A 13,366-nucleotide genomic window follows, 5' to 3' on the forward strand; every position below is an offset into this window, starting at 1 on the left:
GATTTATATGAAACCTTTGAGCATAGTTCTTTCAGAAAAAAATATGTTCTCGATTGTAAATTAATATGTTACCTAAAGAATACTGATACTGTGTTCAATGAAATTGAAGGTAAGTATCATGTTTGCTTGTAAATAGGTTTCTTATTAACCTCATTGTAAAAATATTAATTTATTAAATTTCGAAAAATTTACATTACATCACTGTTACATTGCAAAAGGTTGCATTTGATTGGTGGTACCATGAGGTTACTGTTATATTCAATTTGCATATAATGTTGAACGTATTTTACTGTTTTCCTATATGTCCCATGCCAAATGCAATTTCCAGTTTTTGTCATACATCTAAAAATACGAACATAAATAAGTTAATGTATTATCTTTAATATCATTTTTATTTATCATAACTGAGTAAAATAATATCTATTCCCTGAATCCTCTGTGTTATATTACTCAATATCCACCTATTACAAGGGTGTGCGTATGAAATTTGCATAATAGATTACCTATGCATGGTTTTCAATAATACATGTAAATCTTCGATGCGCCTTTTCTCCGGGAGCATGCTAAGAAATGTCGCAAGCGATAAAAAGTCTACTTCATTCACGATTTTAGAATTAGTGATCCACGTTTGTATTTGTATTTTTACCTGCAACCGTGTATTTTATACTTGCATTAATTCTACAAGATTTATGTTTAAACGGGTAACATGATGACTAGCCGGATTATCAAGCATGCATATCGAGCACTCGGTCCTTCATAAGTGACTTGCTTGAAATTAAATACCATCTGATCGCTTTAACATTTTTTAATCTATCCGACAAAATGTATCAAAGAAAGAAAATAATCTATAATGATAAATAACAGCTACCTGTTTCAGAGGTAGATTAAGTAAACGATTTACGAGGTCAATTAAAATATCTTGATGTTGGTTCGCGCTGTCATTATCTTCTGAGATAGTACGATTATGAGAAAGAATAGCCTCCGTATCATCCGTAGTAATTCGATCATTCACAGATGTTGTTTTTTCCACGGGAGGCATTATGAATTTTGCAATACCAGTATTAGTTTTACTCTTCGATATCTGTTCAAGTTCATTTACGTTTTTCAATGCTTTGTTTAATGTTTGTCCGTTCTTTTTTTTATTTTTAGAATGTGTCGCTTTGCCATTTTTATTGCTATTTTTATTTTTGGAATTAGGTTCCCCTTTTTTAATCTGTTTCGTATTTTCGTTATTTTTTACCAATCCATTACTATTCATCCCATCCTTTCTTTTTTTCGAATTGTATTCTGCATTTTTAACAGTGCAATACATTCGAACATCGCGTCTTAGATCTTCCGATAATGCAGCTAAAAACTCTGGATCCACTTGTGAATAAGATATATTTTGCTCATCGCATTTAATTTCTGTAGAAGTTGCTGCTTTACTGGTTGAAGATTTACTATTTTTATTGGTATTCGCATTCGTTTGATTTTGATTTTTGTTAGCACTGTATTCATTAAGAATTTCATTTCGTATATCTTCAGGTAGTTCTATTAAAACAGACATGTCGATCTCTTGAATAGGTGGCATTTCCACCTTTGGCCTGGAAATGCCAGGTTTTGTTTCTTTAAAAAAATTCTCCTGATGCATTTGCACACTTTTCTGTGGCTGTGTTTTGTTCGTATTTTGTACGCTAACAGTACCTCCATCTTTATTATCATCTGATAATCCTTTACTTTTCGGAAGTTCGGAAAAGACTGATTCGTTGATACCGGATGGAACGTGCAATTTTTGCTCATTATTAACGTCGTTAGAATCTACTGCGACAACATCCGAATGTGTTAAGGGTTGAACTTCGTTGCCTTTATTTGTTTCAATAGTTCGTTGAACTGTGCTACTTGGTTTATTTTTAATGAAATTTAATAAAGTCGTACCACGGGATTTATTTTTTAATATTTCTAGTTTAGATATTTGTATACCGATGCCCCTTGCATCTTCAGGCACTTTTTGCATTTGATTCCAAAGTATAATAACTTCCCTAAAGTAAACACGAATAAATTATTCTATCGCTTTACGCAGAAATATTAAAACGATTTTTTACTTACTTTGTTATAATATCGACATCGCTAATGGGAGAGATAAGATTTTTTGATCTCGTTACGTAATCGCATAAACCATGTCCCATAAATTTTTCAGTTTCTTTAGGTGCTTCTTTTGCTCTAATTAAAAGTTTTAAGGTGATGCATCTACCTTTTGCGTTAATTTTATTTAATCGATTACATACTTCGCGACATAACTTTTTTAAAAAGTCTATTGCATCATCGTTGTTTTCAAACCTTATTCCATAATTTACCTCTGCCGAAACAGATTTTCTAACATGTTCTAGATTAAGCTTTGAATGATCTACACCGCGACACATATTATATAATATATCACCCGTTTTTTTGCCAAATTCTTTCTGTAACGTCGCCAATGAGATTGCTTGCAACTCTGCACATGTTCGTACATTAAGGTTGTTTAATTTATGTGTTGTTGTCCACCCAACCCCTAATTTAAATAATTAAGATTATTAAACAAATTTAGAATATACATAACATTATCAATTAACTGAATTAACCCCCAAAATATCCTACCTGGCAAGTCTTGCACATTGAAGGTGCTAACACAATCATTAATATGTTCCTGTTGTATATAAAACTGACCATCTGGCTTTGCTTTTCTTGTTGCTAATCTTGCCAATAATTTATTACTTCCAAACCCTGTTGATACAGGACAACCAGTTTTCTCTTTTATTTCCTGTCGAATTATAGTTGCAAATTCCATTGGTGTTAAAGAAGATTCTTCCAATATTTTTGTACAGTCTGCATACATTTCATCACAACTAACTGCTTCAATATCTAATGTGTATGATGCTACAATATCGTACAACATGTAGGAAACTTCTGTATAGCCTTCAAAATTATATGGTACTGGTTTTAAATTAGGACATATTTTTAATGCCTCTCCTAAGAACATGCCATTTTTTACGCCAGCTTTCCTTGCTTCATAAGAGCAAGATGCTATTTCCGATAATGAACCGTGTTCTCCATCCTTATTGCCTTTTGCATGTGTTACTGCAATTGGTAAGCCTCTCAACTCTGGCCTATCTCTAAGACCAACTGAGACAAAGAAGCAATCCATATCTATGTGCATTATAATACAATCTTGACTATCTATCATCTTGTTTTCCTCTTGTAAATCATTTGGGACAATATTAAATTCTAATTGAGAACCAAATAATGATCTATTCAATCTAATATTTTTTAACCTAATAAGACCTGGAAATTCTCCATTATTTTTATCTCTCAGTTCATTAACATACTCTTTAAATGTTGCTCCCATTGTTGCAATGTGATGTAATCGTGAATTATTATAAAATTCTGATATGAATTCTGAATTTTTTGTTGAATGAGTATCTCTTGAACTCATTGGTAATACAGGATTGAAGGTATTTTCTTGTATAGAAGTATGTTTTATTGTTTCAGTTCTACTATTACCAATTTTTAAACTATTTACTTCATTATTTCTTTGTACATTATGTGTTTGAAAAGTATCATTTGTTTTATTTCCTGTATTTTGTATTGCACACTTTAATTGTAGTTGTACATCTGTACAATGAGAATAAAGCAAATACTTTTGAAAATTTAAAATTCTACCAGCCTTTATACTATCCATAATCCATTCAGATTTACATATAGGTATTGGGTTTTGACTTTTCCTATATAACATTATTTTTGAATATGGCAAATTAGATGCAATAATATGAGTTGTTGCTTTTGGCCTCATATAGTGGTGATATGTGCCCCCATGTTGCATCATTAAATGACGAAGTTCATCTGCAGTTGGATTAGTGTAACCATTTACAAAAATTGCTATTCCTTCAAATATATTAGATGTTTTAATTTCATTGTCTGCTTCATTGTGAAATTGTTGTTCTAATTTCGCTTGCTTTGCAGCCATGTATCCACCCTAAAATTATCCCATTATTCTATTCCTCATTTAATTTGTTTACTTTTATTAAAAAGCTCTAAGTGTCTTTTACATACCCAATCTTCAAATCCATCTTCCCCCCAAGCTTTGCTTTTCCTTTTTCTTGACATTATAACAAATTTTATATCATATAACACGAGTATGAAATTCTTTAAAATGAAACTATCATATAATTATCGTATTCCATATGTATATACATCGACTTTTTATATTTGATAAAAATATTCATTCCCATATAACCTTATGCAAATAAAATACCTTGTGGAACATTCTGAACATAATTTAAATACACGAACCAACCATTTAAATAGCATTGACAATATAATGTTATATAGAACAGAAATTATTCATATTAATTAGTTTTCGATTTTATACGTAACATTGCAAGCTTTGCGATAAATATAATACGTAACGATAAATCACTTCACGCTGTCTACATATTAACCACTTGTATTAAACGCTCGATTCAAACGATTCTTCTGGGGAGAGTTATTAGATAATTTATTTATCTTTCATTGAAGACCACATTAATATACACAAAAATAACTTTTCTCGTTTATTAAACAATTATATATACAATTTAAGTAGTATATATATACATGAAAAACTGATAGTAACTATATATTCGTTACTTAATATTTATACATCCCAATGTCTCATTCATAGTTTCAAATTTTATGAAATTGTTATATTTATTGTAAACAATTTATAATTTCGTAATATTAAGTTTTTATACATATGTGTAAATATAAAGTCATAAAATATACAGTTTTTTAATAAAAACAAATAAAAAAATAAAAATGATATAAAACTATACTTTATATGCGAAGAATGTTAGTAGAATGTATTGTTTTCATAAAGTAATAAGAAGATTTGTTTATCGATGTAAACACGTGTATGATTTGTTACGTATGTATGTACTATAACCTAATCTTTGATGAACTAGGTGAGGTTCGCATAAGTTATGAAGGTATCCAACATTTAAAATATAAAATTAATAATTATTGTGCGTGCATTACGTACGAGATACATGTATAATGTCTATCAAATATTAATACACAAACAAAAGCTATATTGAAAGAGTGAACACTCAGTCTAAGCATATAACTTGGAAAAGGTTAGATATAAAACGAAATATAGGCAAAAATGCTGCTTAGACATTTTGAAAATTCACTGCATGCTTGTGTATTAAAGTGTGTCAGATGTTCTGTAAAAATCACGCATTTGTTCTACAAAAACAAATGTCAAGACAGTATGTGGACCTAGACGGGCGTAATAAGGAAAGAAACCTTTCCACAATGAAAATATTCCTTCATTTCGGCACACCTGAATTATAACATCTACTGCACCTTTAAATTCTGGTCTACCATCCACAATTTTCATATTTTGAATCCTGCAAGTCATTAATAATGCAAAGTGTGAAAGCGTTTTCATTAACTGTTTCACTAATTTACATTTTTTGAAACTTTACCTTGTTTTAGCAATATCAACTGGCATAGAGGCAGCGGTAGTTACTAAACCTGATATCATAGAACTTACAAAATGTAATGTAATATTGTTTTCAAAATATCCTATCCAAATATATAAAAAAACATTATCCCAGTGTTAATCATTTGATTCTTACTTATTTACATGTTTACAAACCAGTGTTAAGTAACATTTCTTTAGATTGAGAATATGATGCCAATTGAGCTGCATTTACAACCATAGCCCTTCCCATTGTTGGAATAGTACCTCTCCACAATGCTAAAAAGCCCTCCTCTTTGACTATTCGAACTAATGCATTAAATGCATTTTTATAATTGCGTCTCTCAGCTAAAAATACATCATTGCTAAGAATTGGAAAACCTCTGTTCAATATTCAACTAACAATGAGCGTACCAATAGGTAGTCTACCATCGGCAGTCATTCTAATTAAGGCAACTTCAGCTGGAGTACCGACAAATGCTCCTACACAACCAGCAGTACAACCTATCAATACTTTCATTATAAAATTTGGTTGACTGTCTTTTCTAAACAAATATCACAAGAAATATTAAATGACTGTATTTGGTACATGATACCTTTTTTTACATTGGCTATGTTCTCAATATACATGTACTCACGAAATTAATTGTGACAGCCATTCATATGTACCAAGTCTTGTAGTTGTATATGAAGCTTGACGCAATAAACCAGCAGATAAGCCTGCATATAAAGCTAAAGCACCCTCATTTTTTAAGATAGAAGATATTACATTTATCGTTGACGTCTTAGTACCACTTAGTTGCATTCGATTTTTTATTAAATCTAATGGTTGAACAACACATGTTGCAGCCATTCTAAAATAAAGTAATCAATTAAATTTAGCTTTCTAATCATTGATAGTAAAATGGCCATGAATCTATTCTTATATAGGAAGATATGAAAGCTAATACAGACTCTTATGTAAGTTGTAATATCTATTTTAAAATATCATCAGATACGAATATTTCGTGAAAATATATACAAATATGTTAAATTTTTTTTTGATAGCTAAAATTAATACTTGAATTAAAGCAAGTGTTCAGACAATTGTCTTTTGCTTGAATTTCCTAGAATGTCTATGTACAATGTATATTGTGTTCTTAATCAAATGAATGAATTAAGATGATAAAAATAACAAACCCTGCTGTTCCCCCAAAAAGGAAGTTTATTGAAGTTGGCACTGTCTTTTGATTACTCATTTTAACAATATTGTATGACACTTATATTGACAATTAAAAGGTAATTTTTAAATTAGATGTTGCCTAAAATGTTGTAGACGCAAACGTGATATTTACAAAATTTTAAAAGCAGAAAAATAAGCACCAGCTCAATATAGACTTGTTGTGAGCACTTAAATGATCTAAATGGAAGATTATCAAATATCCCAGAAATTCCATCCTTCGCTTACCCTTTCCCATACCAACTCATACTGAGTTATCAATTTTTTGCATTTTAGCGACATCTCGTAGCACAAAGTTACTTGTGATATGTACCACACTTGATAAAGAATTTTGATAAACTCAACTATCACTGAATTAGAGCGATAATAACGACTGTGATAACGATGATGATAAAATAATACCGATAATGCAGAATTATTTTACGTAAAAATTGTTAATTATTAGTTTAATAATGATGGTTTAATTTTATAAAATTTTATTGTTTAAATTGCACATTCAAAAAATTTTTGAATGTCGACTATCGATAATAACACTCATCCATACATATATATGTACATACTTATATATGTATTAAGAGAGTGAGAGAGGGGAGACGATTACTTCAGATGTAAAGAGATAATAAAATCATGAAAAGAAGATAATCTTAAAATTTATTAAGACGTGTATAAAAATGAATAATATAATTTAGATATTACGTAATTTTTAATTTGTTACATTTTATTATAAACGAACAAGAATATTCCATTGGTTCAAATTTAAATGAATTTAAATTAAATTTTTAGTATTTCTTATTTTGTCTCATTAATTATTATGAAGTGGTCTTTCTATATTTAAATTTATCATCAAACGAATCTATATATATACCCATACAGAATTTCTAGAAACACGATAGTTAATTCGTAATACTGTCTCACTCTCTTTATTTTGGTGTAAAAGAAAGTAATAGAAAATAACAAAAAGCTCACCATTCGTGGAGAGCTTCTTATTGCAGGAAGTGACCATAAGAGACGTAGATCCCAAATAGCTGTCATAGAAGAAAAGGTATAGTTTAATAAATTATTAATATTATATGTGAGAACCTGTCATTTGAAAGACGAGTGAAGAACGGAGAACGAAAATTGTATTTAAAAATAGAAGAGAGAAAATTATGAAGCAGAAAAATTTGTTGGCATAGGCACGCCAAATTTCGAGAATTTTCTCATAATAGCAATGAAATTATATTTAAATATTTTTCAACATTACATTGAATATTTGAAAAAACTTACCACAATCACCTCGTTTCCATGTACTGCATGTTTTCTTCACATTTTCGAACACTATGAATTTCAAATTCGCAAAATTTTTAAACAATTTGTTAAGAAATTTACGGAGACGAAAAAGTCACGTACCGAGTTAGTAACTGAAAATGTGAGGTCATGTGAACACTACGTGTGACATTCAAAAAGTCGTGCAAAAATATGAAAATGTAGGGAACACTTCGATGGAAAAGATTATTCAAAATGAATTAGATATTTATAAATGTAAAAAATAAAATTAAAAATGTAAACTGTATTTTTCTCATTAGTTTTATGTTTATTCAATTTTATATAATTTTCATTTTAATAATTTATGAACTTTGTTGACTTAGATAGTAACCCGTTCTAAACTAACATACGTGTGCAGCTTCCTGCCGACGCGACGCGAACTTTATTAGAAAGATTTGTGAGTGTGATTGGAAAAAAGGGATGACAAGCTGCTGCAACAGGATCGACAAAAAGCACTTGAGGAAAGCTTCTTTTCGTGGACAAGTAAGTTGAATACAATCACGTAACATACATAATATGGTTATAAATCGGTGTAAAGTAGAAAATATTGATATATATATATATCGATCAAAGAGTAGAATATACCATGATCCTTGTTGCAAGTGCGACGCCAATGATTCCTACTTTGTTTTGTAATATATGGCTTTCTTGTTCAAACAACGAGTAATTTGATATTTGATATTTATACAAAATATACAGAGCTATACGTAATATTAATGTATCTTTTTGAAATGTGATATTACAGCATAGTACTGAAGTTGAAAATTTTTAACATATGCATACTTCGGAGAATGTGTACATACATATATATTATGTATGTGTATGATTTACGATCGAAATCTTTATATGTACATGAATATCGATTATGTTTTTAAGAATCTTGTTCTATATGTAGCTATTTGATTTTTTTCGATACTTGATTCGTTATTTCAATGCACCCGGGAATCCTTTTGTATCGAAACATGTCTCGGTAACAATAAGTACATATAGTCGAGATTCGAGATCGTACCGTTCATTCACAACGATATGTAAATATGGCGTAAAATGGTTGCACTCATAAAAACGAATGGAAGCCATATTGAAAAATATTCCGTTACTCTAAATAACAAGATAATGTATCTTCTAGAAATATTAGAGTTTAGAATAGATTAACAGAGTATTTCGATATTTTAGATCCATATGTAAAAAATATAAAATAAGATTCAAAAGTAACATGTGATTATACGAAAGAAAATTTAGACCAAACACTTCTGTAATTATTTTTATTTCTTCTTTTTTTATAATGAGACGAGTGAACAAAGAACCAATTGTACGATACACACTGTACAGTAAGCAGATAACAATATTTACAAACGTCTGAAAGATTTTAGCAGGTTGACTCTTCTTTTGTTAATTGTATTTGCTGCTCAGTTTTTTGTTATACCGAAAAGAATAATATGCACATTAAATTAATAGTATTTTTCCTCTCGAAATAATTGATGAAGAGTTCGTACGTGTACGATAGAGACGTATTTTAGCCAAGTTATTTAAAAGAGACATTTTGAAGATTATTTATTAACATTAGTATTTTCAAGATCCCATCAATCGTAATGTAATTATAAATATATTCTATCATTTTCCAATTATATGCCTCTCTTTCTGTACAATATTTATATTTGCGATTGATATAACATAACTCGATATTTAACGCCCCTGGAAAATTGCACTCGACAATTAGGTATAAAAACGATGTAAAATGTTTTGTTCGGACAGTATGTGTGTATATGTATTTTTTCACGATTCAATCTGAATGTGGCTTTCAAAGGTGTTTTGTAATTTGATATACCAAGTGTATACGGAAAATCATAGGCGTCAGTTACGTAGAAACCATATTCCTAGATCCTAGATTATCTTTGGTATGCAAGAATAGTGAGAACAATAAGTTTTTATTTTAAGGCCGTTGATTTAAAGTTTTCTAACTAGATTGGTTAAAAAGTGTACGATAAAAAATGTGATTAAATTTAGCTATATCTCTGATAATTTGATATCTCTTTCCTTCTATGTTTGGCATAAACTTATTAACCAATAATAAGTTCATACAGGGAAGTGGTGATAGTATACATACGTCTGTATGTATACGTGTATCCGTACATTTATACATTAGATGCATAAATTTATGTTGTATCATATCAGACATAAACAACAACTTTCTTTTTCCTCTTCATTTTCAATCTAATAGTTAAATTAAAATTATTATAATGTACTGTACCGTGATTGCACGGTTTAGTACATTATCCTTAAATTTCGTCAACTTGGAGCACACTGAAATGTGCGTTAAGGAATAATCATATTTTGTGCTTACTGACATTTTCATACATGTTAAGATGACAAATGTTTCTTTCGTAGTTAGTTTCTCGGAGAGTGTAAAAAGTAGTAGAATACGTGAGAGTAGGTTAAATATTACAATATGTTTAGCTTGAATTATAAGGTGAGGAGCATAGAAATAGTATAACAAAATATATGAAATATTTATAAAACAGCTGCTTTCATTGACATTTGTGAAATTATGATATAATAAATACAAATATCGTACTTTACACGTTTTATCTCTATGACGTAATATATTCGAACGATTATTTTAGAAAACATTGGTATTGCATCATTGTTTGTGCGCTCAAGGAATGAGAATGTAAGTAGGTTAAACGATTGATCATCTTATGTTTCAATTCTTATATTCGTTGAAATCAAATTGTAGATACTGATTCGTGGGTGCCCGATATCATAAGTAGACGAATAATTTTTTGATGTTTCACAAATGACGATGAAAGATGAACGAATACAATTGTTGTGCATGGCCAAAGCCGTGCCTTATCACATATTTTTAATAGCGATATAATATTTACATTGAATTTGTTCAAGAAATACTTACAATTGGTTACATCTCCCGCGTAATAATCTCGTATGATACATTAATTTTAAAATTAATCATTTGAATAACCTCCTTCATTAATGTACTTGTCTTACCTACCTTGAAATCAACATCTTTACTGCGATGATAAATACTACTTTACAATAACTACTGTCTAATTTGGACGTCAGCGGATACATCGAAATTTGTTGTGCATATTATTGCTACGCTAAAGTTTAAAACTTCGTTCTCTCCGATAGATCTTAAAGTCTTTTGAAGCGAAGACTTTGCGATATTGAACGTTGAACGTTCTGCTCACATATGTGAAAGTGAAAACACGAATGCTCTTAAGTAATACGTTTTGCTGATTTATTTACAGCAAAATTACTGCAAGAGAACATCTTTAAATAAACGACATAGTTTCTGCTAACTAGGTATAATCAATCACAGCGACACGTATGCGTCTGGAATGACAGAAGCAAAAATTTTCTATAAAACAAAGTATATTTCCAATATTTTATATCGTTATCCGAATTTTAAACATTCTCGATAATAATATAGGAATTAGATAAAAAATACCTTTTCAAAATATCTTTTAGATCATGAAAAAATGTACCAACGATTCACTTCGCATACGATATATTTTTTAGATTAAAATTTATGATTGTACACGTATTCATTCCATTCTAGAGATTCGGATCAGACGATGAGATGTCGAGTCCCTAAATAAATGTAAATGTCTCTCGGATGAGCAAGGTTATAGATAGATATACTCGTACGTGTATTTATAGCTTATCAATGCTGGCGATCCTCTCATTTTTCTCTCTTTGGACATGTTTCGTGTCGTAAAAAATTCTTATATCATTGCTATACTATACAGAAATTTATTCAATTATCGTAGGATTGTTTTTGGGATGAAGACAATGTCGATCGTTCGTTGCTAACTATCGATTGAATTCAAGTATTCCAATTCGTAAAAAAATGACCAAACTGTTGATTCTAGATTTCATAGGAGTCGAAATACAGGTGATAAAAAATGAACGAATTTGAACACTTAAAATGAGTGGTTTTGCTTCTCGTTGCTCTATTTTAGTCATGAAATTTGTCTTTTGCTCTTGTCTCGTGTACAAACATTTTGCCTTCTTGGGTTACATGTTCTTCTAAGGCTTATAACCCTGATATGTTTCTGGAAACGTTCAGCTATCAAAAGGATCGAATTTCAACGATCGAGACTCAGGAAGTCGGCGCAAAGTGCTAAACGCTGGATACAAAGACGCGTTCTCGGCATCGCCGGCACTAAATCTGTGCGATAACTTGTTCTCGCGATCCCACGTAGAGTTTGTTGGTTTATATAAACGAGGAATGTGTCGATCTCCATGATTATTACCGTAAACGAAATCAGCGTTTCCTGAAACAATAACTTTCCTGTATATTACAACTTTTCAAAAGACAATCTAAAAATTCAACTCTACAGTTCTTGTCGCTTATTCGTTGCAATTGTATTCCTTCTAATCACAACGACGAAAAGTTCGATATTGTAAGAATACCCGTAGAATTCATATTTTAAGCATTTGCACATTTTTCGATAATAAGTGAAAAAAGAAATTAAATTCGAATGGTTACCTTGTGCGAGAGACGGTGATTGCGGCGGTGTCCCGACAATAGGCGACAAGGGCTCGTATGGCGGTGGCGGAGGAGAAGATGGCGATGGTGTAGGAGACGGTGGTTGTCTCAAAAGAGTATCCGGATCGAGTTCGAGGATCCTTAGAACTCGTTGAGGATTTGCTCGAATCCAGGACTCGAACAGATCCACAGGCCAGTCGGTTTGCGTGGATGCATCTGACATTCTTCTAGGTGGGTCCCAACATATAGCATCGGGCGGATGAGACGAACTTCTCGCCAAAACGCCACTCCCACGACTCGCGGGCGTTGGCAAATTTGGATTACTTTGAGGCGAACACGCTAATATTTGCAGAGCTTGAATGGCGTTCCTCACCTATTTTTATACGAAACAATCGGGAACGTTAGACCAGTTGAGAGTGGAACGAACGTTTACCGCAATATTTACCTCGTAACTCAACGTGGCAACGTCTTGGTGTAACGTAGAAAATTGTGTGTCGAGTCTCTCCACCGATCCTCGAATATGTTCCTCCATTGATTCTTGAGCGATTACCTGAGCCGCTCTGCCTCTTACTAGAACTCCTCTTCCGGTTCTTCTTGCTTCTCTATAGTCATCCCTATTATACGATGTAGGGTATTTGAAGAATTTCTTAAGAGTGAAAAAATATGGTGAAATCTCACCTGAACTTGGCATGTCTAGGACTCGTCGTATGTAAAGGCGATTTATTTGGTGGTGACAAAGGTGAAGTCTCCCCTTCGTCAGGCACATTTTCGTCGTCTTCGCTAATCGATGGTAACGTTAACGATGGTCCGTTCATATCTGACTCTTGCTAAAGGTAGATAATTAAGAAACATTCGT

At 31.3% G+C, this 13,366-nt stretch overlaps 3 protein-coding genes across 7 annotated transcripts in view; all 3 read right to left on the reverse strand.

Moving 5' to 3' along the window:
• Nucleotides 1-149: 149 nt before the first annotated feature.
• On the reverse strand, nucleotides 150-4,396 carry LOC126872576 (DNA repair protein REV1). 2 transcript variants are annotated; one of them, XM_050632684.1, is made up of 6 exons: nucleotides 4,066-4,396; nucleotides 2,614-3,988; nucleotides 2,086-2,527; nucleotides 869-2,018; nucleotides 504-646; nucleotides 150-342 (listed from the first exon to the last, which is right to left on the reverse strand). In XM_050632684.1, exons 1-6 carry the CDS (start codon nucleotides 4,117-4,119, stop codon nucleotides 189-191), a joined length of 3,318 nt encoding a protein of 1,105 aa, XP_050488641.1. In that variant the 5' UTR covers nucleotides 4,120-4,396; the 3' UTR covers nucleotides 150-188. The 2 variants fall into 2 exon arrangements, with proteins under 2 accessions (XP_050488641.1, XP_050488642.1); XM_050632685.1 differs by lacking the exon at nucleotides 504-646.
• A 144-nt stretch (nucleotides 4,397-4,540) lies between these two features.
• Nucleotides 4,541-6,960, reverse strand: LOC126872579 (mitochondrial 2-oxoglutarate/malate carrier protein-like). The gene is made up of 6 exons (XM_050632687.1): nucleotides 6,656-6,960; nucleotides 6,115-6,330; nucleotides 5,891-6,021; nucleotides 5,654-5,824; nucleotides 5,481-5,580; nucleotides 4,541-5,402 (listed from the first exon to the last, which is right to left on the reverse strand). Exons 1-6 carry the CDS (start codon nucleotides 6,712-6,714, stop codon nucleotides 5,198-5,200), a joined length of 882 nt encoding a protein of 293 aa, XP_050488644.1. The 5' UTR covers nucleotides 6,715-6,960; the 3' UTR covers nucleotides 4,541-5,197.
• Nucleotides 6,961-9,245: 2,285 nt separating this feature from the next.
• Nucleotides 9,246-13,366, reverse strand: part of LOC126872541 (potassium voltage-gated channel subfamily H member 8) — a 29,092-nt gene continuing 24,971 nt past the window's right edge. For 3 of the 4 annotated variants that reach the window (XM_050632622.1, XM_050632620.1, XM_050632623.1), the window contains 4 exons: nucleotides 13,189-13,337; nucleotides 12,956-13,124; nucleotides 12,511-12,883; nucleotides 9,246-12,295 (listed from right to left, as the gene is read on the reverse strand). In XM_050632622.1, the coding sequence (XP_050488579.1) occupies nucleotides 12,084-12,295; nucleotides 12,511-12,883; nucleotides 12,956-13,124; nucleotides 13,189-13,337 (903 nt within the window). In that variant the 3' untranslated portion in view covers nucleotides 9,246-12,083. The remainder of the gene's footprint in view (nucleotides 12,296-12,510; nucleotides 12,884-12,955; nucleotides 13,125-13,188; nucleotides 13,338-13,366) is intronic. The other variant, XM_050632621.1, reaches the window with a different exon arrangement.

This window comes from Bombus huntii, chromosome 13 (assembly GCF_024542735.1).
Source record: "Bombus huntii isolate Logan2020A chromosome 13, iyBomHunt1.1, whole genome shotgun sequence".
Classification (NCBI taxonomy): domain Eukaryota; kingdom Metazoa; phylum Arthropoda; class Insecta; order Hymenoptera; family Apidae; genus Bombus; species Bombus huntii.

What these genes read in the sequence shown, in the direction of transcription:
- LOC126872579 (XM_050632687.1), bottom strand. Translation starts at nt 6,714, where the DNA reads ATGAGTAATCAAAAGACAGTGCCAACTTCAATAAACTTCCTTTTTGGG. An exon ending in CTTTTTGGGGGAACAGCAGG is followed by an intron (nt 6,331 to 6,655) that starts GTTTGTTATTTT and finishes ACTTTATTTTAG; the next exon opens with AATGGCTGCAACATGTGTTG. An exon ending in AGAAATGTTACTTAACACTG is followed by an intron (nt 5,581 to 5,653) that starts GTTTGTAAACAT and finishes ATATTTGGATAG; the next exon opens with GATATTTTGAAAACAATATT.
- LOC126872576 (XM_050632684.1), bottom strand. Translation starts at nt 4,119, where the DNA reads ATGTCAAGAAAAAGGAAAAGCAAAGCTTGGGGGGAAGATGGATTTGAA. An exon ending in GATGTCGATATTATAACAAA is followed by an intron (nt 2,019 to 2,085) that starts GTAAGTAAAAAA and finishes TGTTTACTTTAG; the next exon opens with GGAAGTTATTATACTTTGGA. An exon ending in TTAATCTACCTCTGAAACAG is followed by an intron (nt 647 to 868) that starts GTAGCTGTTATT and finishes ACACGGTTGCAG; the next exon opens with GTAAAAATACAAATACAAAC.